Here is a 24,000-nt window from a genome sequence, read left to right as displayed (position 1 = left end):
TCTATTAAGGATCACTACTCATCAAAACGGATCAACACACTCAGCTGCAACCTCCACGACATGAGACGAAATGAGGGTGGTGTGTGACATTCGTGGAAGATTTTTTGACAGGCAAAAACATGCTCCACGAATGTCAAGAATATCACGCACCAACACGCACTATTAAGAAACCTATTCAGATGCGTTGTCACGTTAAGAATGACAGGAATGTGTCACAAATGACAGAAAAATGACATTCGTAACGCGTCTTGCTTATGTGTAAATGCACCTTTAGCGCCCGCCCTGAAACGAGACTGCACTAATAACCAGTCATTTTAAAGTTTCTTTATGGATGGTGATGGAAACATGCACATATTTATTTTGATCACCTCCATGTTACCAGTGTTCATTCATGTAATTCATGTCATATTATAACCTGCAAGGCAGAATTGCACAGCTGTACCTAATGTGACATTTTCAACATTACTTATAACGTCCGCCATTGTTTTCCCTCTTAACTGTTGATTTGTGGCACCTATAGCAGAGGAATGTAGTCACACTGGACGTCATTCTTAGGAAAGCAAAACAGTTTCTTGACTGTGTGGTGCAGTGTGATCAAATCCACGCAGTTTTCCAACAAATAAGGCCATACGACAAATACCCGATGATGTTTGATAGGTTACAGTATTGTGCTACTTTGCACCGTACCCCACTCATTGAGTTCATAGGTGAGTATGAGGCTTTGGGCATGGATGAGTGAGGCATCCTCTCCCTGGTCCTGCAGGAAGTCTCTCAGATCCACAGTGGAAAGCACACAGCCATTTGAAGAGTAGCGGATAAACACAGCGTCCAGCTCTGGCCTTCTCAACAACTCCCTGCAGAAGACCTCAATCTCCCCATGATCCAGGCGACCATCAGCAGACTGGTCACATTTCTGTCAGAAGTACAGTGAGATACAGATCAGAACAGCTTGTGTCGTAACAGTGTTCCATAAATATCTTAAATCCAGCATGTGTGGACACCTGAAAGAGGCTGCGGGCGTACTGGTCGCTCAGGTCAATGTTGATCATCTGCAGCAGAGTCTGAACCTCATTGTAGCTCATCTTATCATCATGATTCTGGTCGGCCCGACTCAGGAAAGCATGAATCCAGGTGACATGTGGTCAAGGAAGCATGTGCACAAACAGTGCCACCAGTAAATAGTAATTGTAGCTCTAGAGACGTCCTGGAGCCTCATGTTCCAGTGATGACGAACACCAGCCGCTGTGTTTGCCCCTTAAATATATACAGTCACGTCTGACATAAGGATTACAGGATGAGATACTTTATCTGCAGCTGTTGAGTGATAAAATGCAAGTCACATAGTTCAGTGTCAAGTACATGTTACACCATCACTGCAGACTCACAACCAAAGACTTCTTCACGTCCATTCATTTTTCATCATGAGGCACAAAGGCAGATTTCAAGAGCAACACATTACATAATCCTTACAATTGCTGAGTAATTGATTCATGACTTGATATGAAACATTAATGCATCACTCTACCCTGGAAAAGAAGATCCACTAACCTCCCACGCAGAGTACTGCACTGGTTTGCAAAGGTCTCAAATGTCCTGACTGTATATGATTGAAAAACAAAATGCCTCAAACACTGTGTGTGTACAGCACACAAGTCTGAATCACAGTTTTACTCAAGGCCAAAGTATGGCCATCAGGTATTGTGAAGACTTTGTGTCCATCCGTCTGTCCTTCTGTCCGTCCAACTGTCTGTGTTCAACATAGGTCCAGTCCTGTTACTGCCAGGGAGCATTCTTGGGACACAGACCTTGGACAAGTTCAAAGATGGCTAACCTGGACCTATATTAAGTGGTCAAACTGTCACGTTGATTACATGCTCATACAGCCGAGGGTACTTTTGCATTGCATTCTGTATTAACCCTCTGGGGCCGATGCCATCATATACGACGGCTAAGCTTTACTAAATTACAAATAACGTTTTAATGATATGAGACAGAAACTTACTTTTTTTGCTGAAAAGTTAACTCTGCGGACTTTTGAGCCAACCATCTTCGGCCTCTGATGACAATCTCACATGCTCAAACAAAGAGTGTGTAAGTATCAGGATTGCTCCACTAGTTCGCATGTGAATGTTACTGGATATGTTGTATGGCTGGGGGGGCCTGGCTGCCTTTTGTTTCTGTCTTCTGTGCTGTCTCTTGTTTTTCCTTCCAGGTGGCGCGCGTTTAGGACTGAGTGACTGTGTGGCTGATTTGTCAGGACCTCACCCTGATCACCTGAGGCTGATCACGTGCAGCTCGTCAGGACTCACAGCTGTGGTGCATCTGCACGGATTGGAGCATGGTGGCATTTAAGTCTGGAGTACACAGTGTGTATTTGCCAGAGACTCGACCTTGTGACCAGACGGGTGAGATCGTCGTCTCGAGAGCCATCTTATCATCAGTGGATGCAGAGAACGTCCAGGTTTGATGCATGGTCTGTGAAAGAGGAGGGGGTGAGGTCTCACGCTCGTCAGCACACTTCCTGAGGTACGTTAGATTTTGTGACTAACATTTATACAGTCAGTAAATGTGGTGTCCCTCACACCTTATTATATTGAGCTGTATGTAGTCGTTTAATCAGCTTCCACTGCAGTGGAGTTTTGTGAACGGGGTGTTCCATGCCTGCAGGGTGGGAAGCTGATTAGTGATTAAGCCAGGAAGTGTTTGCTGTTTGTGCACCTTTGAGCGGTCTCTCTGTGTGTGGAGTGTGGACTCACATAATGATTTCTTCTTTCACAGACTCGGTTTGTCGCGGCCACCTGGGGGGTGTCGGCGGGGTCCTTGGGTCCGAACTGGTTCTGGCTCCGGACCCTTTTGTGCTGCTAGGAAATCAAATCAAATCCGCCACGCCAGACCGCGCACTTATTTGTTTGTATATTTATCACATCACTGTTATGTTTATTAAATTCTGTTATCCTTTGTACCGTGCTCTGCTTATTTTATACTGGGTCCTTCAAACGCTGGTCGGTTCTCCGGGCTGCGTCCGACACATAACAGGATAACTCTGTTGCTTTCTCTGCGTAAAGCACTGTTTACCATATCAACAGACAACAAAATGCATAGATTTTGTATATATTGTTCAAAATGTGCATTTGTGTTTATTGTTTGAACCTTTTTGTTGTACAGTCTTTCACACAAGACCTCAAATTACCTTTATAAAGTGTCAAAACAGTTGTTTATTATAGTTTGCTCTGTGTTTTGAATAAATGTGTGTGGAAAATTATTTTTCACTTTATTTTTTTCCTTGCCTATTTTTGACTGTAAACCTTTATTACACTTATAAAACACAACGAAAACATATATATATTCTGAAAGCACAGGTTGTCCTGAAAAAAAGAGACATAAAACTTGATTGTGGGATGCAGGGAGAGCTGTTAACAGCAATAAAAAAAACATTTATGCCAGGCGAGTGAACTGTCCAAAAAAGTGCCCCCAGACCCCAGAGGGTTAACACCTACAATTGTCATCCATTTAAGGATATTGGTCAAGTTTTTCTTTGTGGGTCATGTTTGCCACCCTCTCCTGTAGGGTGCGGATGCCACGAGCCCAGCACTGAGCCTCCTCCTTGCTCTGACAGAGGAGATCCAGGCTTTTGCGGGGTCCTTTGAAAATGACTGTCAAACATCGGTCGTTGGGCACCGAACCAACCATCCGCCGCAACACCTCTGACTGGCAACCCTCACGAACACATTCCACCTCCAATACAGAGACTGAGTGTGAGACAGCAAGAGAGGGAGAAACGAAAGAAAGGATGAAGAAGACATTATCGAAATAACTTCTCATAATTAAAAAAAAAAACACAGAAAGTACATTGTGATTCATTTTCTTGATTGGAAGACGAGCAAATATATAACGCACCACATGTTACAACCCCAAAACAGAAATATCTGGGACTGTATGAAAATGCAAATGTAGTGATTCCTAATTTATCTTCTGTTTCATTGCAGACAGTATGAAGATCACTGTTTATGATCGTAAACCATTAATTTCTGAATGTAACAGCAGCTATGGACACGGGAGGAGCTCTGGATTATTCAATGAAGGATTCAGATAAGGTTTCTTCTTTCTGCGACTCTGAACTGAAACTCAACAGAGAGACGCTGCTTTCAGATGAGTAGCAGAGAGACGCTCTCTCACAGCAGCACACAGCGTGGAACACTAAAGTCAATAAATGGTGATCGCATGAAGGCAGAACGTGGTGACCAGTGAGTTCCAGCGCTGAGAAAAATGAATGTCATATCAGCCGCTGGAAATGGCTGATACCAATATTCACAAAAATGCTGGATAGCCTTATTCGAAAATTGGCAAAATTAAAAAATTTTACCACAAAATTCTACACACAGTTCCCCACAATGACAATGTGAAAAAAGTTTTCATTTTTGCAAATTTATATATATATATATATATATATATATATATATATATATATATATATATATATATATATATATATATATATATACTCAACAAAAATATAAACGCAACACTTTTGGTTTTGCTCCCATTTTGTATGAGATGAACTCAAAGATCTAAAACTTTTTCCACATACACAATATCACCATTTCCCTCAAATATTGTTCACAAACCAGTCGAAATCTGTGATAGTGAGCACTTCTACTTTGCTGAGATAATCCATCCCACCTCACAGGTGTGCCATATCAAGATGCTGATTAGACACCATGATTAGTGCACAGGTGTGCCTTAGACTGCCCACAATAAAAGGCCACTCTGAAAGGTGCAGTTTTGTTTTATTGGGGGGGATACCAGTCAGTATCTGGTGTGACCACCATTTGCCTCATGCAGTGCAACACATCTCCTTCGCATCATCTGTGAAGAGAACACCTCTCCAACGTGCCAAATGCCAGTGAATGTGAGCATTTGCCCACTCAAGTCGGTTACGACGACCAACTGGAGTCAGGTCGAGACCCCGATGAGGACGACGAGCATGCAGATGAGCTTCCCTGAGACGGTTTCTGACAGTTTGTGCAGAAATTCTTTGGTTATGCAAACCGATTGTTTCAGCAGCTGTCCGAGTGGCTGGTCTCAGACGATCTTGGAGGTGAACATGCTGGATGTGGAGGTCCTGGGCTGGTGTGGTTACACGTGGTCTGCGGTTGTGAGGCTGGTTGGATGTACTGCCAAATTCTCTGAAACGCCTGTGGAGACGGCTCATGGTAGAGAAATGAACATTCAATACACGAGCAACAGCTCTGGTTGACATTCCTGCTGTCAGCATGCCAATTGCACGCTCCCTCAAATCTTGCGACATCTGTGGCATTGTGCTGTGTGATAAAACTGCACCTTTCAGAGTGGCCTTTTATTGTGGACAGTCTAAGGCACACCTGTGCACTAATCATGGTGTCTAATCAGCATCTTGATATGGCACACCTGTGAGGTGGGATGGATTATCTCAGCAAAGGAGAAGTGCTCACTATCACAGATTTAGCCTGGTTTGTGAACAATATTTGAGGGAAATGGTGATATTGTGTATGTGGAAAAAGTTTTAGATCTTTGAGTTCATCTCATACAAAATGGAAGCAAAACCAAAACACACACACACACACACACACACACACACACACACACACACACACACACACACACACACACACACACACACACACACACACACACACACACATAGATAAATGGATATAAAAGAAGAAATCACATGTACATAAGTATTCAGTCTTTGGAGCACCTGAGCTCCAAATTGAGCTCAGGTGCAGGTGCATCCTGTTTCCACTGATCATCCTTGAGATGTTTCTACAGCTTAATTGGAGTCCATTTGGGGTAAATTCAGTTGATTGGACATGATTTGGAAATGCACACACCTGTCCCACAGTTGACAGTGCATGTCAGAGCACAATCCAAGCATGAAGTCAAAGGAATTGTTTGTAGACCTCTGAGACAAGAGAGTCTCGAGGCCCTTATCTGGGGAAGGGGACAGAAACATTTCTGCTGCTTTGAAGGTCCCAATGAGCACAGTGGCCTCCATCATCTGTAAATGGAAGAAGCTCAGATCCACCAGGACTCTTCCGAGAGCTGGCTGCACTGATGACTTGGTGGGGTATCAATCAAACCGTGACAGCGTGCAGAGCCACACAGAGCAGCAGGAGTTGAGGCCTCATTCCGGTGCAGAGAAACACAGAAAGCCGAGCCGGGATGATGCAGCAGACCGACGCAATCCAAAATTCCTCACTTTTGAATATATACAAACACCCAGATTGACCAGTGAAGCTCAGTCCTGCAGCTTACTTGAGGTGAGAATAATTTAAAAATAAAACGGGATGGTACTGCTGAAAGTTTAATGCTCGGCTAATGTTAGCTTAGCCTTTTAGCACAGTTGAGCTGAGTGAACACTTTAATTACCAAATAAAGCTACAGCTTTTCTGTTACTTCTGAGACCACACAAAGCTCAACTTTCAGGCTCCTCTCCTGTGGAACCAGCTCCCAATTCAGATCAGGGAGACAGACACCCTCTCTACTTTTAAGATTAGGCTTAAAACTTTCCTTTTTTTTTTGCTAAAGCTTATAGTTAGGGCTGGATCAGGTGACCCTGAACCATCCCTTAGTTATGCTGCTATAGACTTAGACTGCTGGGGGGTTCCCATGATGCACTGTTTCTTTCTCTTTTTGCTCTGTATGCACCACTCTGCATTTAATCATTAGTGATCGATCTCTGCTCCTCTTCCACAGCATGTCTTTTTCCTGGTTCTCTCCCTCAGCCCCAACCAGTCCCAGCAGAAGACTGCCCCTCCCTGAGCCTGGTTCTGCTGGAGGTTTCTTCCTGTTAAAAGGGAGTTTTTCCTTCCCACTGTCGCCAAGTGCTTGCTCACAGGGGGTCGTTTTGACCGTTGGGGTTTTTACGTAATTATTGTATGGCCTTGCCTTACAATATAAAGCGCCTTGGGGCAACTGTTTGTTGTGATTTGGCGCTATATAAATAAAATTGATTGAATTGATTGATTAAATAACTTAGGGTTTTTTTTTAGTGCTTTTGTCTGAGTGTTTTTTTTCCCGGCGGGCGTTTTTGTGGATTTTCCTGTTTTTTTTTTTTTTTTTAACTGTTTAGTGTTTCTTTATATGTATTTCTTTTTATTTTTTATTTGTCCCAATCAGGAATATTTGCTGTGCAGGCAACCTAAATTCAGACACACTTCAAAAACTTCCAGTGATGAGCTGAACACCATGAAGTCCAGTTGGAAGAAAACCTCTGCTCTTCAAAATGGGACAAAAGTGTCTTAAACAACTCCACCAGAGGTCAAAGCTGCAGAAAAGACCATCTGGTTAAATGTCCTGAGAAACCAGCAAACCAACACCTGCTTCTAAATAAAGCAAAGGCTCTTTAAACAGCAACTGTTTTATTATTTTTTAAAAATCTGAGTCATTTTATGTTTTAACATTAAATGAATGGATCATTAAAAATGTCCATGAAATCAAAGTTTATTGAAAAGACATTTGCACGGGTAGAAGCTCTGTCCCTTTTCTGCACAATTTTAAAACATTCACAATCACTAGTCAAATTCATATTTTAGGAATGACTCTGTCCTGATCACAACATTAAAGGAAATCACATATTCTGATGTAATTGCATGTTGAAATGACTCAATTTAAAAAAATGATTTCATCATAAGATTTATGTCACATAATTTACAATCACACCACAGTCATTGTTAAATTATCTCCTGTTGCATTTATAATAAACATTTGTATTTATTTATAGTGCCTGTTATACTGGTTGAAATGAGATAGGAATAATCTGCCAGTCTTAAAAATGTACACATTTCCATGCTATTTTATATGTCTAAAAAAATGTCCAAGGTTCCTTATGTTAAACAAGAAATCATCTAATCTGAAATAACAGGTAAGTTATGGTTTGAATTTATAGCTGAAGAAAGGTTTCTAAAGAATCTTTTATTTATTTATTTATTTATTTTACTATTTTAATTACAAGTGTTCTAATGTAAGAAACAGTTTTTTACCTAATCAGAAATTAAAGGAGACCTGCATTGAAATAAATGCAGTCAGATCTTTGGACCAAAAATGACTTATATTTACACATAAGATCCTTCTGAATGTAGTAAAGTAAATCTGCAAGCCCAGATCTGTCATTCAACGAAGAAATCTTCATTTAAAAATGACAGATTTACAGCTAAAATTTAGCCCTCCGCAAAACTGTCATCACATCCGGGACGCTACCGAGACGTCAGGGAGAAGACCCTCTCCCAGCATGCATTGCGCGCGCCAACTGTAATTTGTGGATTTACGTCTTATACGGAAGGATCTACTTTTTTAAAACTTCATATTGTCTTGCGGCACGTTTGATGAGTACACATTTCTTTTATTTGTGCTTGAAAATTATTTTGGGGGACTTTTTCATACACCCGTTTGATTGAGTGGTGTTGCATTGAAAATCTACTGTCTTTCGCCTCCGGTGTTACCGTCACGGGGTACGGAGGCGGGACCCGCAAAGAATCCAAGTCATTAAAAAGATATAAACCTCTCTCAGCGGCCACGGAGCTCTGCGGCTCCCATTACCGAGACGTGCAGCGCTGCGGATTTTGCTGCAAGAAGTCTATCCTTGCAGCAACAGGTGTCACAGGCCGCTCCGCATCAAAACAGCGAGCGTAGTCTCTGGACTTGTGCCAAGTTGGCTGCACCTCCATTCAGTAGACAGGGAGGTGGTGCCGGCTGCGCAGCAGACACAGAGGCGATGTGAGTGGCCAAGCACGCAGACTCAGTAAGTGCAGCGGAGGCAGAGAGCGAGGCGTCAGGGAAGAACGTCACCCGCTGTCGATGTCGCCGCTGATCTGAGCATGCAGAGCTGTATGTCACATTCATTGCAGCTTACTTTTGGATGCTGAAACCAGGATGTGTATAACAGTAACATTACTAACAGATAAAATCAATTTCAATGGGGGATCGGACTGAAGGCGTGAGCGCTCCGTCTTCTGCCGGACGTCACTGCAATGACCTGGATGTACAAACAGTTTTCGCTGAGGGCCAAATTTTAGCTGCAAATTTGTCATTTTTAAATGAAGATTTCTCCGCTGAATTACAAATTTGGGCTTACAGATTTACTTTACTGCATTCATAAGGGTCTTATAAATACATATCAGCTATTTCTTTCTGAGATCTGACCACATTTATTTCAATGCAGGTCTACTTTAATTTTGAGGTACAAAAAAATATGCAAGCATTTTCATCAGAAAACTGCTGTGTATAAATGAGCAGTTCTGTGACATGTTTCTGCCACTGATCTGTATATAACACAGTGTTTTATACAGATCAGTGGTTTCTGCACTGCAGTCTTCCATGTTTTGGCCTGATGCCTTGTTTCTATTGGACAGCGCGAAGCTACGTCACAGTGGACAGCAGCAAAAATTGGATTGGGTTGAACTTTGACCGCAGCAGCTTGAAGACAAGCGGCAATGCATCAAAAACGCAAAGCGTCTCATTGAAAATAATGCTTTTTAGACCGATCTGTGACGCTTCTGCCGCGGCTGACGCTGCAGGTGTAAAAGCCCCATTAGTCAGGGAGGTGACCAAGAACCTGATAGTCACTCTGTCAGAGCTCCAGTATTCCTCTGTGGAGAGAGGAGAACCTTCCAGAAGGACAACCATTTCTGCAGCAATCCACCAGTCAGGCCTCCTTTTACTAAGGAGTGACCAGACGGAAACCAGTCCTTAGTAAAAGGCACATGGCTTATGTTGTGAGGAGAAGTTTGAGGAGAAAAATTAATTTACTCCATTTTGGAATAAGGCTGTCACTTAACAAAATGTGGAAAAAGGGGACGTGCTGTGAATACTTTCCAGACACACTGTATTTATGGAAATCATAATTAAGTGTTTTGTATTTTATCACTGTTTGTCTGCTTGCTGTGTGATCCACTGATTATTGCAGTGTTTCCCTGACCATTCTTGAGAAAGGGTGGACCGGCAAATCCCCACCAACCTGTTGTGTGGGCCGCTGAAGAGGAGGTACTGCTGGCCCACCACCACCAGAGGGCACCCTGCCTGGAGTGCGGGCTCCAGGCACCAGAGGGCGCTGCCGCCTCACAGGAGCAGCCGGGGTGACAGCTGACATTCATCACCTATGACAGCTGTCACCACTCATCTGATCAGCATCGGTATATCAGCAAGACGTCATCTCCACCTCTTTGCCGAGATATCGCTTTACCAGGAAGGTAACGTTCTCAGCTGATTGTGAGATTTTTTCGACAGTAACCTTTTGTGTATTGTATAGCAGACTCTTTTTCCAACGAGAGGTGGAGGTGGTTTTCCTGCCTTGTGGATTGCTGGGTGCATACGCACCCACATTTAATTGTTTTTTTGTTCCTCGCCAGCAGTACAAGGTCCGACACGCGGAGGCAGTGGCCACCTGGGAGTTCGGGACTTGGCGGCTCCAGTATTCCCGGGGTCTGGTGGCGGAGGAAATCGTGTGGTTCCGGTTCTGCTTTGGACAGACGTCTTCTAGCTTCGAGCCTGCCCACACGACACCTTTTGTGATTTGACTTTTTGTCTATTGTTGTAATCTGTTGTGTTTGTTGTGCCCTTTCACAACAGTAAAGTGTTGTTATTTGACTTCCTCCATTGTCCGTTCATTTGCGCCCCCTGTTGTGGGTCCGTGTACCTACACTTTCCCAACAGGATATCTCGGCCATCGTCATGGATCCCGAGGGGCGTCAACCGGCTGTTGAACGGCCAATGGAAGAACAGGGCGCACAGGCGTCCGCAGGAGGAATGATCGGTGAGTTGCAGCGGATCCTCACCGCTTTCACGGCTCGGTTGGATTTAATGACCGAGCAGAACGTCCTCCTTAACCGCAGGGTAGAGGCTCTCGCCGCGCAGGTGGAAGCGTGCCCTCAGGGCGCCGCTGCGGCTCTCCCTCCTGTCGACCCTGTGCGTAACAGTGACGTTCCACAGGTCGTTCAACGACCCCTCCCACCTTCCCCGGAAGCATACATAAGCCCTCCAGAGCCGTACGGAGGTTGTGTGGAGACGTGCGCGGACTTCCTTATGCAGTGTTCGCTCGTCTTCGCACAACGTCCTGTCATGTATGCGACTGATGCCAGCAAGATAGCTTATGTAATAAACCTGCTTCGCGGTGAGGCACGTGCTTGGGCTACAGCGCTCTGGGAGCAGAATTCACGGCTCCTTCAGACATATGAGGGGTTTGTGAGGGAGTTCAGAACAGTGTTCGATCACCCAAATAGAGGAGAGACCGCTTCAGCCGTGCTGCTGTCAATGAGACAGGGGTTCCGGAGCGCAGCTGCCTACGCAGTCGACTTCCGCATCGCGGCTGCGAGGTCCGGCTGGAATAGCACTGCCCTCCGCGCCGCCTTTGTAAACGGACTGTCATTGGTTCTAAAGGAGCACCTGGTGGCTAAGGACGAACCGCGGGATTTAGATGGGCTTATTGATCTCGTTATACGATTAGACAAATCGGTTAGAAGAACGCCGTCGGGAACGAGACGAAGGGCGTGGCCGGGCACGCGCCGTCCCTCTCCCTTCCGGTTCCGACCGCGTTCCGCCCTCCCCACGCTCCACGGCCCCTACGCTCCGTGTGGTTACAGCTCCCCCTGCTGACGAAGCTATGGACACGAGCAGGGCCACATTTAGGGCACCAGATAGACAGAGGAGGCTGGCCCGCGGAGCGTGTTTTGTTTGTGGCTCGATAGAGCATCAGGTAAGAGACTGCCCCGAGCGGTTAAACACCAACGCCTGCCCCTAGAAACTGGGCTAGGGGTGGGCCGAGACATTCACGTGGGACACACCCACATTGCCACACGACTCCCAGTTACAATCCTTTATGAGGATTTAACCCTGAAGGCCCCAGCACTGGTGGACACGGGCTCTGAAGGGAATCTGTTAGACAGCAGATGGGCCAGGGAGATAGGGCTCCCTCTGGTGGCGCTTACCTCGCCTGTGCAGGTACGGGCACTAGATGGCTCCCTACTCCCTCCAATCACACATAAGACACCACCAGTAACTCTGGTGGTGTCAGGAAATCACCGGGAGGAGATCGAGATTTTTGTGACTCCTGCTACCTCCCGTGTGATTTTAGGGTTCCCCTGGATGTTAAAACACAATCCCCGGATCGATTGGCCATCTGGGGTAGTGGTTCAGTGGAGCGAGACCTGCCATTGGGTATGTTTAGGTTCCTCGGTTCCTCCCGGTTCCCAGGCTAAGGAGGAGGTCAGAGTCCCGCCCAATCTAGGGACGGTGCCGGTGGAGTACCACGACCTTGTAGATGTGTTCAGTAAGGATCTGGCGCTCACCCTTCCCCCCCACCGTCCGTACGATTGTGCCATTGATTTGGTTCCAGGCGGTGAGTTCGCGTCCAGCAGGCTGTACAACCTCTCACGACCTGAGCGCGAATCAATGGAGACCTACATCCGGGACTCTTTAGCCGCCGGGTTGATCCAGAATTCCACCTCCCCGATGGGTGCAGGTTTCTTTTTTGTGGGTAAAAAAGACGGCGGACTTCGTCCATGCATTGATTATAGGGGACTGAACGAAATCACGGTTCGTAATCGATACCCGTTGCCCCTGTTGGATTCAGTGTTCACGCCCCTGCATGGAGCCCAAATATTCACTAAGCTAGATCTTAGAAATGCGTATCACCTGGTTCGGATCCAGAAGGGAGACGAGTGGAAGACGGCATTTAACACCCCCTTAGGTCACTTTGAGTACCTGGTCATGCCGTTCGGCCTCACAAACGCCCCCGCGACGTTCCAAGCTTTAGTTAATGATGTCTTGCGGGATTTCCTGCACCGATTCGTCTTCGTATATCTAGACAATATACTCATCTTTTCTCCGGATCCTGAGACTCATGTCCGGCATGTACGTCAGGTCCTGCAGCGGTTGTTGGAGAACCGGCTGTTTGTGAAGGGCGAGAAGTGTGAGTTTCACCGCACATCTTTGTCCTTCCTGGGGTTTATCATCTCCCCCAACTCCGTCGCTCCTGATCCGGCCAAGGTTGCGGCGGTGAGAGACAGGCCCCAACCCACTAACCGTAGGAAGCTTCAACAGTTCCTCGGCTTTGCAAATTTCTACAGGAGGTTCATTAAGGGCTACAGTCAGGTAGTTAGCCCCCTGACAGCCCTGACCTCACCAAAAGTCCCCTTCACCTGGTCGGATCGTTGCGATGCCGCGTTCAAGGAGTTGAAACGGCGCTTCTCATCTGCACCCGTTCTGGTGCAGCCCGATCCTAGTCGCCAGTTAGTGGTTGAAGTGGACGCCTCGGACTCAGGGATAGGAGCTGTGCTTTCCCAGAGCGGGAAGACCGATAAGGTCCTTCACCCGTGTGCCTATTTTTCCCGCAGGTTGACCCCGGCCGAACGGAACTATGACGTCGGCAATTGAGAACTCCTTGCGGTGAAAGAGGCTCTTGAAGAGTGGAGACATCTGTTGGAGGGAACGTCCGTGCCATTCACGGTTTTCACTGACCACCGGAACCTGGAGTATATCAGGACCGCCAAGCAGCTGAACCCCAGGCAAGCCCGCTGGTCACTGTTCTTCGGCCGTTTTGACTTCCGGATCACCTACCGTCCCGGGACCAAAAACCAGAGATCGGATGCCTTGTCCCGGGTACATGAAGATGAAGTCAAAACGGAGTTGTCGGATCCACCAGAACCCATCATCCCGGAGTCCACTATCGTGGCCACCCTTACCTGGGACGTAGAGAGAACCGTCCGGGAGGCCCTGGCACGAAGCCCGGACCCCGGAACTGGGCCGAAGAACAGACTCTACGTCCCACCAGAAGCTAGGGCTGCAGTTCTGGACTTCTGTCACGGCTCTAAGCTCTTCTGTCATCCAGGGGTGCGAAGAACCGTGGCAGTTGTCCGGCAGCGCTTCTGGTGGGCGTCCCTAGAGGCCGACGTCCGGGATTATATCCAGGCCTGCACCACCTGCGCCAGGGGCAAGGCTGACCATCGCAGGGCTTCGGGACTGCTCCAGCCGCTGCCCGTGCCCCATCGCCCCTGGTCCCACATCGGCCTGGATTTTGTCACGGGCCTCCCGCCGTCCCAGGGCAACACCACCATCCTCACGATAGTGGACCGATTCTCCAAGGCGGCCCACTTCGTGGCCCTCCCGAAGCTCCCGACGGCCCAGGAGACAGCGGACCTCCTGGTCCACCACGTCGTCCGGTTGCATGGGATCCCAACAGACATCGTCTCCGATCGCGGTCCCCAGTTCTCCTCGCACGTCTGGAGGAGCTTCTGCCGGGAACTGGGGGCCACGGTGAGTCTCTCATCCGGGTATCATCCCCAGACCAACGGGCAAGCAGAACGGGCCAATCAGGAGATGGAGCAGGCCCTGCGTTGCGTGACAGCCACGCACCCGGCGGCCTGGAGTACCCATCTGGCCTGGATCGAGTATGCCCATAACAGCCAGGTGTCGTCAGCCACCGGCCTCTCCCCTTTCGAGGTATGTCTGGGGTACCAACCTCCTCTGTTTCCGGTGGTTGAGGGAGAGGTCGGTGTGCCCTCGGTCCAGGCCCACCTACGGAAGTGCCGTCGGGTGTGGCGTGCCGCCCGTTCTGCCTTGCTGAGGGCCCGGATGAGGACGAAGGCCCATGCAGACCGTCGGCGGACCCCGGCCCCTACGTACCGGCCAGGGCAGGCAGTGTGGTTGTCTACTAAGGACATTCCCCTTCAAGTGGACTCCCCTAAGCTGCAGGACCGGTATATCGGTCCGTTTAAAATCATCAAGGTACTCAGTCCAGCCGCAGTGAGGCTTCAGCTTCCGGCCTCACTGCGGATCCATCCCGTTTTCCACGTGTCCCGGATCAAGCCCCATCACACCTCATCCCTCTGTACTCCGGGTCCAGCACCACCTCCTGCCCGGATCATCGATGGCGAGCCGGCTTGGACTGTGCGCCGGCTCTTAGATGTCCGTAGGATGGGCCGGGGCTTCCAGTATTTGGTGGACTGGGAGGGGTACGGACCTGAAGAACGCTCCTGGGTGAAGAGGAGCTTCATCCTGGACCTGGCCCTCCTGGCCGATTTCTACCGCCGCCACCCGGACAAGCCAAGTCGGGCACCAGGAGGTGCCCGTTGAGGGGGGGGTCCTGTTGTGTGGGCCGCTGAAGAGGAGGTACTGCTGGCCCACCACCACCAGAGGGCACCCTGCCTGGAGTGCGGGCTCCAGGCACCAGAGGGCGCTGCCGCCTCACAGGAGCAGCCGGGGTGACAGCTGACACTCATCACCTATGACAGCTGTCACCACTCATCTGATCAGCATCGGTATATCAGCAAGACGTCATCTCCACCTCTTTGCCGAGATATCGCTTTACCAGGAAGGTAACGTTCTCAGCTGATTGTGAGATTTTTTCGACAGTAACCTTTTGTGTATTGTATAGCACTCTTTTTCCAACGAGAGGTGGAGGTGGTTTTCCTGCCTTGTGGATTGCTGGGTGCATACGCGCCCACATTTAATTGTTTTTTTGTTCCTCGCCAGCAGTACCAGGTCCGACACGTGGAGGCAGTGGCCACCTGGGAGTTCGGGACTTGGCGGCTCCAGTATTCCCGGGGTCTGGTGGCGGAGGAAATCGTGTGGTTCCGGTTCTGCTTTGGACAGACGTCTTCTATCTTCGAGCCTGCCCACACGACACCTTTTGTGATTTGACTTTTTGTCTATTGTTGTAATCTGTTGTGTTTGTTGTGCCCTTTCACAACAGTAAAGTGTTGTTATTTGACTTCCTCCATTGTCCGTTCATTTGCGCCCCCTGTTGTGGGTCCGTGTACCTACACTTTCCCAACACAACCACCCACTAAAAAACAAACTTCTCAGGCTATTTCTCCAAGAAAAACATTCATTGATAGGCTTTTTAGGTATTTATTTCACACAATAATGCTTTAACACTGTATTTTTTTCACAAATCTAATCATTAGGGGTCCGAGCTCCAAAGGGGCAAAGACTATTATTATTGATATTATAATAGCGAAGTGGCCTCTGTGTGTGTGTGTGTGTGTGTGTGTATTGGCTTTGATCACACAGAAACAGGGGAGAGCTGACATTTGACGTTTGGTATTCTTATGTATTTTGGGTCGAGGATGAATGCTGAGAAAACGGAAAGTTGATAGGACAAATAATTTTGGAGAAATTAGCAATTTTAGCTAACCAGTAAACAATCGATGTTGTGCTGCAATTCATCATAGGAGTTTGCAGTTTGGGGTTTTAAAAGTTGTTATAGTGGTTCATGTTAGTTTAACAGCGTTGTTATTGATTTATTGTGCTTTTGTAGTTAAATTGGTTTAGCTAGTTTAGTTACTTTGTTAGTTTAGTTTTGTTGCTGGCACCATAAGTGAGAAGTGCAGTGTGTTTGATGTGTTCCTCCACCATCTCTCTTTGTGTCTAAAATTAGAAACACCTGCTTGTGGCAGAATGTGGAAAAGACAAAAAGTTATGCGTGCATGCATGCATTTAGCTTGGATAATGGAAAAACTGAGGACAGATGACATTTGCCGTTTGGTATGCTTATGTATTTTGGGTCATGGATGAATGCTGTGAAAATGGAAAGACAAATATTTTTGGAGAAATTAGCCATTTTAGCTAACAAGCAAACAATGGATGTTGTGCTGCAATGCATCATGTTGGTACCATAAGTGAGAAGTGTAGTTCGTTTCATGTCTTTCTCCACCATCTCTGTTTGTGTCTAAAATAAGAAGCACCTGCTTGCAGTAGAATGTGGAAAAGACAAAAAGCTGTGTGTGTGTGAATGTAACTTAGAGGGTGGAGAAACTGATGACAGCTGACATTTGCCATTTGAAATGCTTATGTATTTTGGGTCAAGGATCCAAAATGGAACGTTGATAGGACTAATATTTTTGGAGAAGCTATTAGCTAATGCTGCTAATTACATTCTGGACCCACATGCCATTCCAGCAGGGGGTGGTAAATCATCTTTATATTAAAAGTGTGAGTGTGTGATTTTATTTAGTAAGTTCAATGTTAGTACATAATATAATTGTAAATACGAGGTCTGTTATAAAAGAATCCGACCTTTTTATTTTTTGCAAAAACTATATGGATTTGAATCATGTGTGATTGCATCAGCCAAGCTTGAACTTTCATGCGCATGTGTGAGTTTTTTCACGCCTGTCGGTTGTGTCATTCGCCTATGAGCACGCCCAGTGGGAGGAGTGGTCCAGCCTCCTCGGCGGATTTTAATTGTCAGGAAATTGGCTGAGCGACTGCCGCTTTACTGCATCAATTTTTTCAGAAACTGTGAGAGACAGCCAGGTGGAAACCATTTGGAAAATTCAGATGGCTTTTGGTGAAGATCTTATGGGGATCACACAGATTAAGGAGCATTACAAACGGATTAAAGACGGCCCACAGCGGCTGAGAGCATGCCGCGCTCCGAGCGGCCATCGACAGGCTGAAATGACCAGATCATTTCCAAACTGAACGCTGTGTTGATCCGGGACGTCGTCTGACTACTACAGAAATGGCAGAAGAGGTGGACATACCACTTTTTCGGCACATTCCACTGTTACAGGAGTTTTTGTCATGGAAAGAGGAGCGGAGGAATTCGCCATGGAGCCGCTCGTGGCGCGGGACGAAAGCACCTCCGTGTTGGTCTCACAGGACAAGCCGTGACATGTCCAGCTCTTGCACCATTCTGAAGATTCAGACGGCTTTCGGTGGCTTTTCAGTCATGTGACTATCAGAGAAATTGTGGACGAGCTGGACATGCCACAACATGTCCTGTGAGGCTTCATCACGGTGTTGCTTTTTGTTCTGCGCCATGCGGCTCCGTCCCGACGCGCGAATTCCTCCGCACGTCTTTCCATGACAAAAACTCTAACAGTGTAATGTGCTGAAAAAGTGGTATGTCCACCTCTTCTGCCATTTCTGTAGTAGTCAGACGACGTCCCGGATCAACACAGCGTTCAGTTTGGAAATGATCTGGTCATTTCAGCCTGTCGATGGCCGCTCGGAGCGCGGCATGCTCTCAGCCGCTGTGGGCCGTCTTTAATCCGTTTGTAATGCTCCTTAATCTGTGTGATCCCCATAAGATCTTCACCAAAAGCCATCTGAATTTTCCAAATGGTTTCCACCTGGCTGTCTCTCACAGGTTGGATTCTTTTCTAACAGACCTCGTATGTTAAAAATACATGGATGACACAAGAAAGTGAAAACACTTAAAATGTTCATCAAGGACATAATAAAATCATCTGCATTTATTGATTTATCTGTTAGCAGGATTACATCAAAACTACTGCACATATTTTGACAAAATTGTCACCACGGATACAAATTTTGGAGGTGATCCAGATCCAGATCCAGGTTATGGATCAAGATTTCACTTTATATAGGCTTTCCATGCAAAACAACTGCATGGATTCTCACCAAATTTGCACCACAGATAGATATTAGAGCATGGACGACTCCTCTGAATTTTGGAGGTGATCCAGATTGGTGGACATCAGAAATCTCTGATTGCTCGTGTTTCCATTGTGTTCCATTTAAAAATCAAACGACAAAATACAGTAATAATAAAATAAAATAAGAATAATAACAATACTGAATACAACCCCAATTCCATTGAAGTTGGGACGTTGTGTAAAATGTAAATAAAAACAGAATACAATGATTTGCAAATCCTCTTCAATCTATATTCAAATGAATACAGGACAAATGGATGCCTGCAGTGTTGGAACAGCGGTATGTTTACCACTGTGTTACATCACCTTTCCTTCTAATACTCAATAAGCTTTTGGGAACTGAGGACACTAATAGTTGAAGCTTTGTAGGTGGAATTCTTTCCCATTCTTGCTTGATGTACGACTTCAGTTGTTCAACAGTCTGTTGTCGTATTTTGCGCTTCATAATGCGCCACACATTTTCAATGGGTGACAGGTCTGGACTGCAGACAGGCCAGTGTAGTACCCGCACTCTTTTACTACGAAGCCACGCTGTTGTAACACGTGCAGAATGTGGTTTGACATTGTCTTGCTGAAATAAGCAAGGACGTCCCTGAAAAAGACGTTGTTCCAAAACCTGAATGTACCTTTCAGCATTGATGGTGCCATCACAGTTGTGTAAGTTGCCCATGCCACGTGCACTAACGCACGCCCATACCATCACAGATGCTGGCTTTTGAACTTTGCACTGGTAACAATCTGAATGGTCCGGAGGACAAGATGTCCATGATTTCCAAATTTAAATTAAATGTAAAATGTGGACTCATCAGACCACAGCACACTTTTCCACTTTGCATCTGTCCATTTCAAATGAGCTCAGGCCCAGAGAAGGCGGCGGCGTTTCTGGATGTTGTTGATGTATGACTTTCACTTTGCATGGTAGAGTTTTAACTTGCACTTGTGTAGTGACGAACTGTGTTAAATGACAATGGTTTTCTGAAGAGTTCCTGAGCCCACGCAGTAAGACCCTTTACACAATGAGGGATTGAAGGTCACGGGCATTCAGTGTTGGTTTTCGGCTTTGGCGCTTACATGCTGAAAGTTGTCCAGATTCTCTGAATCTTCTGATTATATTATGGACTGTAGATGATGGAATCCCTAAATTCCTTGCAATTCAAAGTTGAGAAACATTGTCCTTAAACTGTTTTATTTTTTTCATAGAGTTGTTCACAAAGTGGTGATCCTTGCCCCATCTTTGCTTGTGAACGGCTGAGCCTTTGGGGGATGCTCCTTTTATACCCAATCATGACACTCACCTCTTTCCAATTAGGTGTTTGTTGAGCATTCATCAACTTTTCCAGTCTTTTGTTGCCCCTGTCCCAACTTTTTTTAAATGTGTTGCAGGCATCAGTTTCAAAATGAGCAAATATTTTCACAAAAACAAAAAAGTCTATCAGTTTGAACATTAAATATTTTGTCTTTGTGGTATATTCAATTGAATATAGGTTGAAGAGGATTTGCAAATCATTGTATTCTATTTTTATTTACATTTTACACAACGTCCCAACTTCATTGGAATTGGGGTTGTATTACATCCTTGGCGGACGTAATAATAACAGTGTGTATATGATGACAAGAACCTTAAACAATTTATAAAAACATTAAGATAGTAAATTAACATTAAAAATTATTTAATTAACAGGAAATAAAAAGGCTGAGTTCTTCTTCTAAAAATTGTTGAGGTCTAAGGTTCTAAAAACACTCTGGATTCACATGCCATTCCAACTCATTATAGAAACTTTGCTTAATTTATTGTCACCCTTAAAAAGTGTCAGCTACCTATTTTATAAACACTACCCAATCTAGAGCCCATGGATCCCCACGGGCAACATGGTAGTTATTATTATTCCATTTCTCCCCTCTGCAAGTCAGAAACTGCAAGTGTTACAAAAACCAAACTTAGCAAGTAAGTCCAAAATCACCACTTCCCCTCACACTGAAAAAAATACCAGCATCGTCCTCATGGTGGCACTATAATACCCATCTTTTATGTTCTGGCTAATAACTTAACTGAACCGTGAGACAATCAAAACAAACAAATCTTGGGTCCTTCTGCATCTACCTGCATAGGCCACGCCCATTTCAACGTTAATAGATTTACAGCCATTTCAACTTCAATTGTTCAATCTTCAAAAATTGTGGTACATGTCTGGACCAAGCCGCACAAAAGTTATCAGATGGATTTTTGATCTTTCTGTTTTGCTGCTATTGGCTGCCAAATTTGATTGGGTGTGGCCTAATTGACTAAATGTAGAAAAGCTCATGAAGGAATTACTCTTTGAAGTCAAACTTGGGGGACATGAAAATTCAGTAAGGTATATCTTCTATTACATATTCCAATCCTAAGGTAAAACTCTACTAGTGTATACTAAAGTATATCTAAATATCTAAAAAAAAAAAACAAGAGTCAAGCCACTTAGGTGCCTGGTCTTGAGAACCAGGGACGGTTCATGATCAGTATAGCCTTCTCCAAAAACTTATACCTTAAACGACCTGATGGGGGAGCTACAACCAACACAATAGACTTTTGGCAACATCTACATTGTAGAACTGCAGTTATTTTTTTCTGGTGTTCCTTGTGCTCAGGTGTATCTAGCCATGTTAGCCCCACCTACATCACATTTGTAGCTACTTTTACCTCATAACTCCATAACATTCAGTCACAGATAGTCCAAACTATACCTTTTTGGAATCTTTATGATCAGGCAAATAATGTGGTGTAGTGTTCTATATGATTAGAGTATCTTTTAATTTTGACCCCTGTGTAATTCTTTAACTGATCCCTACCTGGCTGTCTATTGAAAATTCAAGTGGCCAATTTTTTTTTTTTTTTTTTTTTTTTAAGAGTTCATGTCTATGGATTATTTGTGCCAAATTTGATGCTTGTATCACCATTTGTAGGATTCCACTCTAAATATTCTCTTATCTGCTGCACTATATACAGTGACGAAAATAAGTATTTGAACACCCTGCGATTTTGCGATTTTATGTGCATGCCTATCGACATACATGCAGGTTGTTGTTGCAGATGTCCCGACAGTTGCAATGGATGAGGAACTGTCAACTTCAAACATCAGTAAAGACTTATATTCTTTCTTAACAGGCTCCCGTTCATTGTCTTTAGTTCGTACTTTTTGGGCCATTTTGTGGTGTGAGTCATAAAACAGGGACACAACTACTTTTTTTTTTATCTTCCCATCTATTTTGTAGCCACGTTTTTGCTAAATTCTTTCAAAACATTGACTTTCCAACAATCAAAATCTTCAATATGTTCATTGCTGTCAGCACTTACAGTGAGGAAAATAAGTATTTGAACACCCTGCGATTTTGCAAGTTCTCCCATTTAGAAATCATGGAGGGGTCTGAAATTTTCATCTTAGGTGCATGTCCACTGTGAGAGACATAATCTAAAAAAAAATCTGGAAATCACAATGTATGATTTTTTAAAATAATTTATTTGTATGTTACTGCTGCAAATAAGAATTTGACCCCCTACCAACCAGCAAGAATTCTGGCTCACTTGAACTTGTTACCTGTATATAAAAGACACCTGTTCACACACTCAATCAATCACACTCCAACCTGTCCACCACAGACAAGACCAAAGAGCTGTCTGAGGACACCAGGGACAAAACTGTAGACCTGCACAAGGCTGGGATGGACTACAGGACAACAGGCAAGCAGCTTGGTAGAAGACAACAGCTGTTATGATTATTTATTAAATCAAATCAAATCAAATCAATTTTATTTATATAGCGCCAAATCACAACAAACAGTTGCCCCAAGGCGCTTTATATTGTAAGGCAAGGCCATACAATAATTATGGAAAAACCCCAACGGTCAAAACGACCCCCTGTGAGCAAGCACTTGGCGACAGTGGGAAGGAAAAACTCCCTTTTAACAGGAAGAAACCTCCAGCAGAACCAGGCTCAGGGAGGGGCAGTCTTCTGCTGGGACTGGTTGGGGCTGAGGGAGAGAACCAGGAAAAAGACATGCTGTGGAGGGGAGCAGAGATCAATCACTAATGATTAAATGCAGAGTGGTGCATACAGAGCAAAAAGAGAAAGAAACACTCAGTGCATCATGGGAACCCCCCAGCAGTCTAAGTCTATAGCAGCATAACTAAGGGATGGTTCAGGGTCACCTGATCCAGCCCTAACTATAAGCTTTAGCAAAAAGGAAAGTTTTAAGCCTAATCTTAAAAGTAGAGAGGGTGTCTGTCTCATCTGATCATAACAATATGATGTTTCTGGTTTTGTCCATGGTCCTAGCAATATATTGTTTCTGGTTTTAATTTTCATTCTTTGAACATTTTCAAAACTTTGTTGACAGAAAAGCCCTTTTCTAAAAAAAAAAAAAAAAAGTCTATTTACATTAAGATCTTCAATAAAAAAATAACATTTTCTAAAAAAACATAGTGTTGAAAGAAAAACATTCCAAAAGTTATTTTTTGCTGACATATCAATGAAGAAAAAAAAAGAAGGAAAAGGGATGTTAATGACTGCAGTGAACCAGTTAGTCAGTTTGAAGGTCACAATCTAACTGAATGTGTACAAAAATCCAAATCTGTTAGTGTCCGTTCTGGATCAAGACGTGTCTAGAATACAGAGGTTTACCTACATTCAGTAGTGTTCAGAATAATAGTAGTGCTATGTGACTAAAAAGATTAATCCAGGTTTTGAGTATATTTCTTATTGTTACATGGGAAACAAGGTGTTATGTGTCGGACGCAGCTCGGAGAACCGACCAGCGTTTGAAGGACCCAGTATGAAATAAGCAGAGCACGGTACAAAGGCTAACTGAATTTAATACATAACAGTGAAAATGTAAGAACAGAAAGGTGCGGCCTGGCGTGGTGCGCTCCCAGCAGCGCTAACGGTCCGGAGCCAGAAGCTGTTTCGGACCCAAGGACCCCGCCGACACCCCCCAGGTGGCCGCAACAACCGAGTCTGTGAAAGAAGGAACCATTATGTGAGTCCACACTCTACACACAGAACACTTAAAGGTGTACAAACAGCAAACACTTCCTGGCTTGATTGCTGATCAGCTTCCAACCTGCAGGCATGGAACATCCAGTTCACAAAACTCCACCGCAGTGGAAGCTGATACATGACTAACAAACAGCTCAATACAATAAGGTGTGAGGGACACCACATTTACTGACTGTATAACTGTTAGTCACAAAATCTAACGTACCTCAGGAAGTGTGCTGACGAGCGTGAGACCTCACCCCCTCCTCTTTCACAGACTGTGCATCAAACCTGGACGTTTCTCAGCATCCGCTGCTGATGAGATGGCTCCCGAGACGACGATCTCACCCGTCTGGTCACAAGGTCGAGTCTCTGGCAAATACACACTGTGCACTCCAGTCTTAAATGCCAACATGCTCCAATCCATCCAGATGCACCTCAGCTGTGAGTCCTGACGAGTCGCAGGTGATCAGGGTGAGGTCCTGACAGCCTCAGCAACACAGCCACTCAGTCCCAAATGCACGCCACCTGGGAGGAAAACAAACAGACAA

The 24,000-nt window shown here is 45.3% G+C and overlaps 1 protein-coding gene across 1 annotated transcript in view; it reads right to left on the bottom strand.

Moving 5' to 3' along the window:
- plcd3b (phospholipase C, delta 3b) overlaps window positions 1-24,000 on the bottom strand; it is a 170,289-nt gene that overhangs the window by 83,964 nt on the left and 62,325 nt on the right. Inside the window, exons 4-6 of the mRNA XM_034194305.1 lie at window positions 3,521-3,749; window positions 1,002-1,131; window positions 688-913 (exon numbers count right to left, since the gene is read on the bottom strand). Coding sequence (XP_034050196.1) covers window positions 688-913; window positions 1,002-1,131; window positions 3,521-3,749 — 585 coding nt within the window. The remainder of the gene's footprint in view (window positions 1-687; window positions 914-1,001; window positions 1,132-3,520; window positions 3,750-24,000) is intronic.

The sequence above is a fragment of the Thalassophryne amazonica genome, chromosome 18, assembly GCF_902500255.1.
Source record: "Thalassophryne amazonica chromosome 18, fThaAma1.1, whole genome shotgun sequence".
Classification (NCBI taxonomy): Eukaryota; Metazoa; Chordata; class Actinopteri; order Batrachoidiformes; family Batrachoididae; genus Thalassophryne; species Thalassophryne amazonica.
This window is presented reverse-complemented; position numbering and strand designations above follow the sequence as displayed.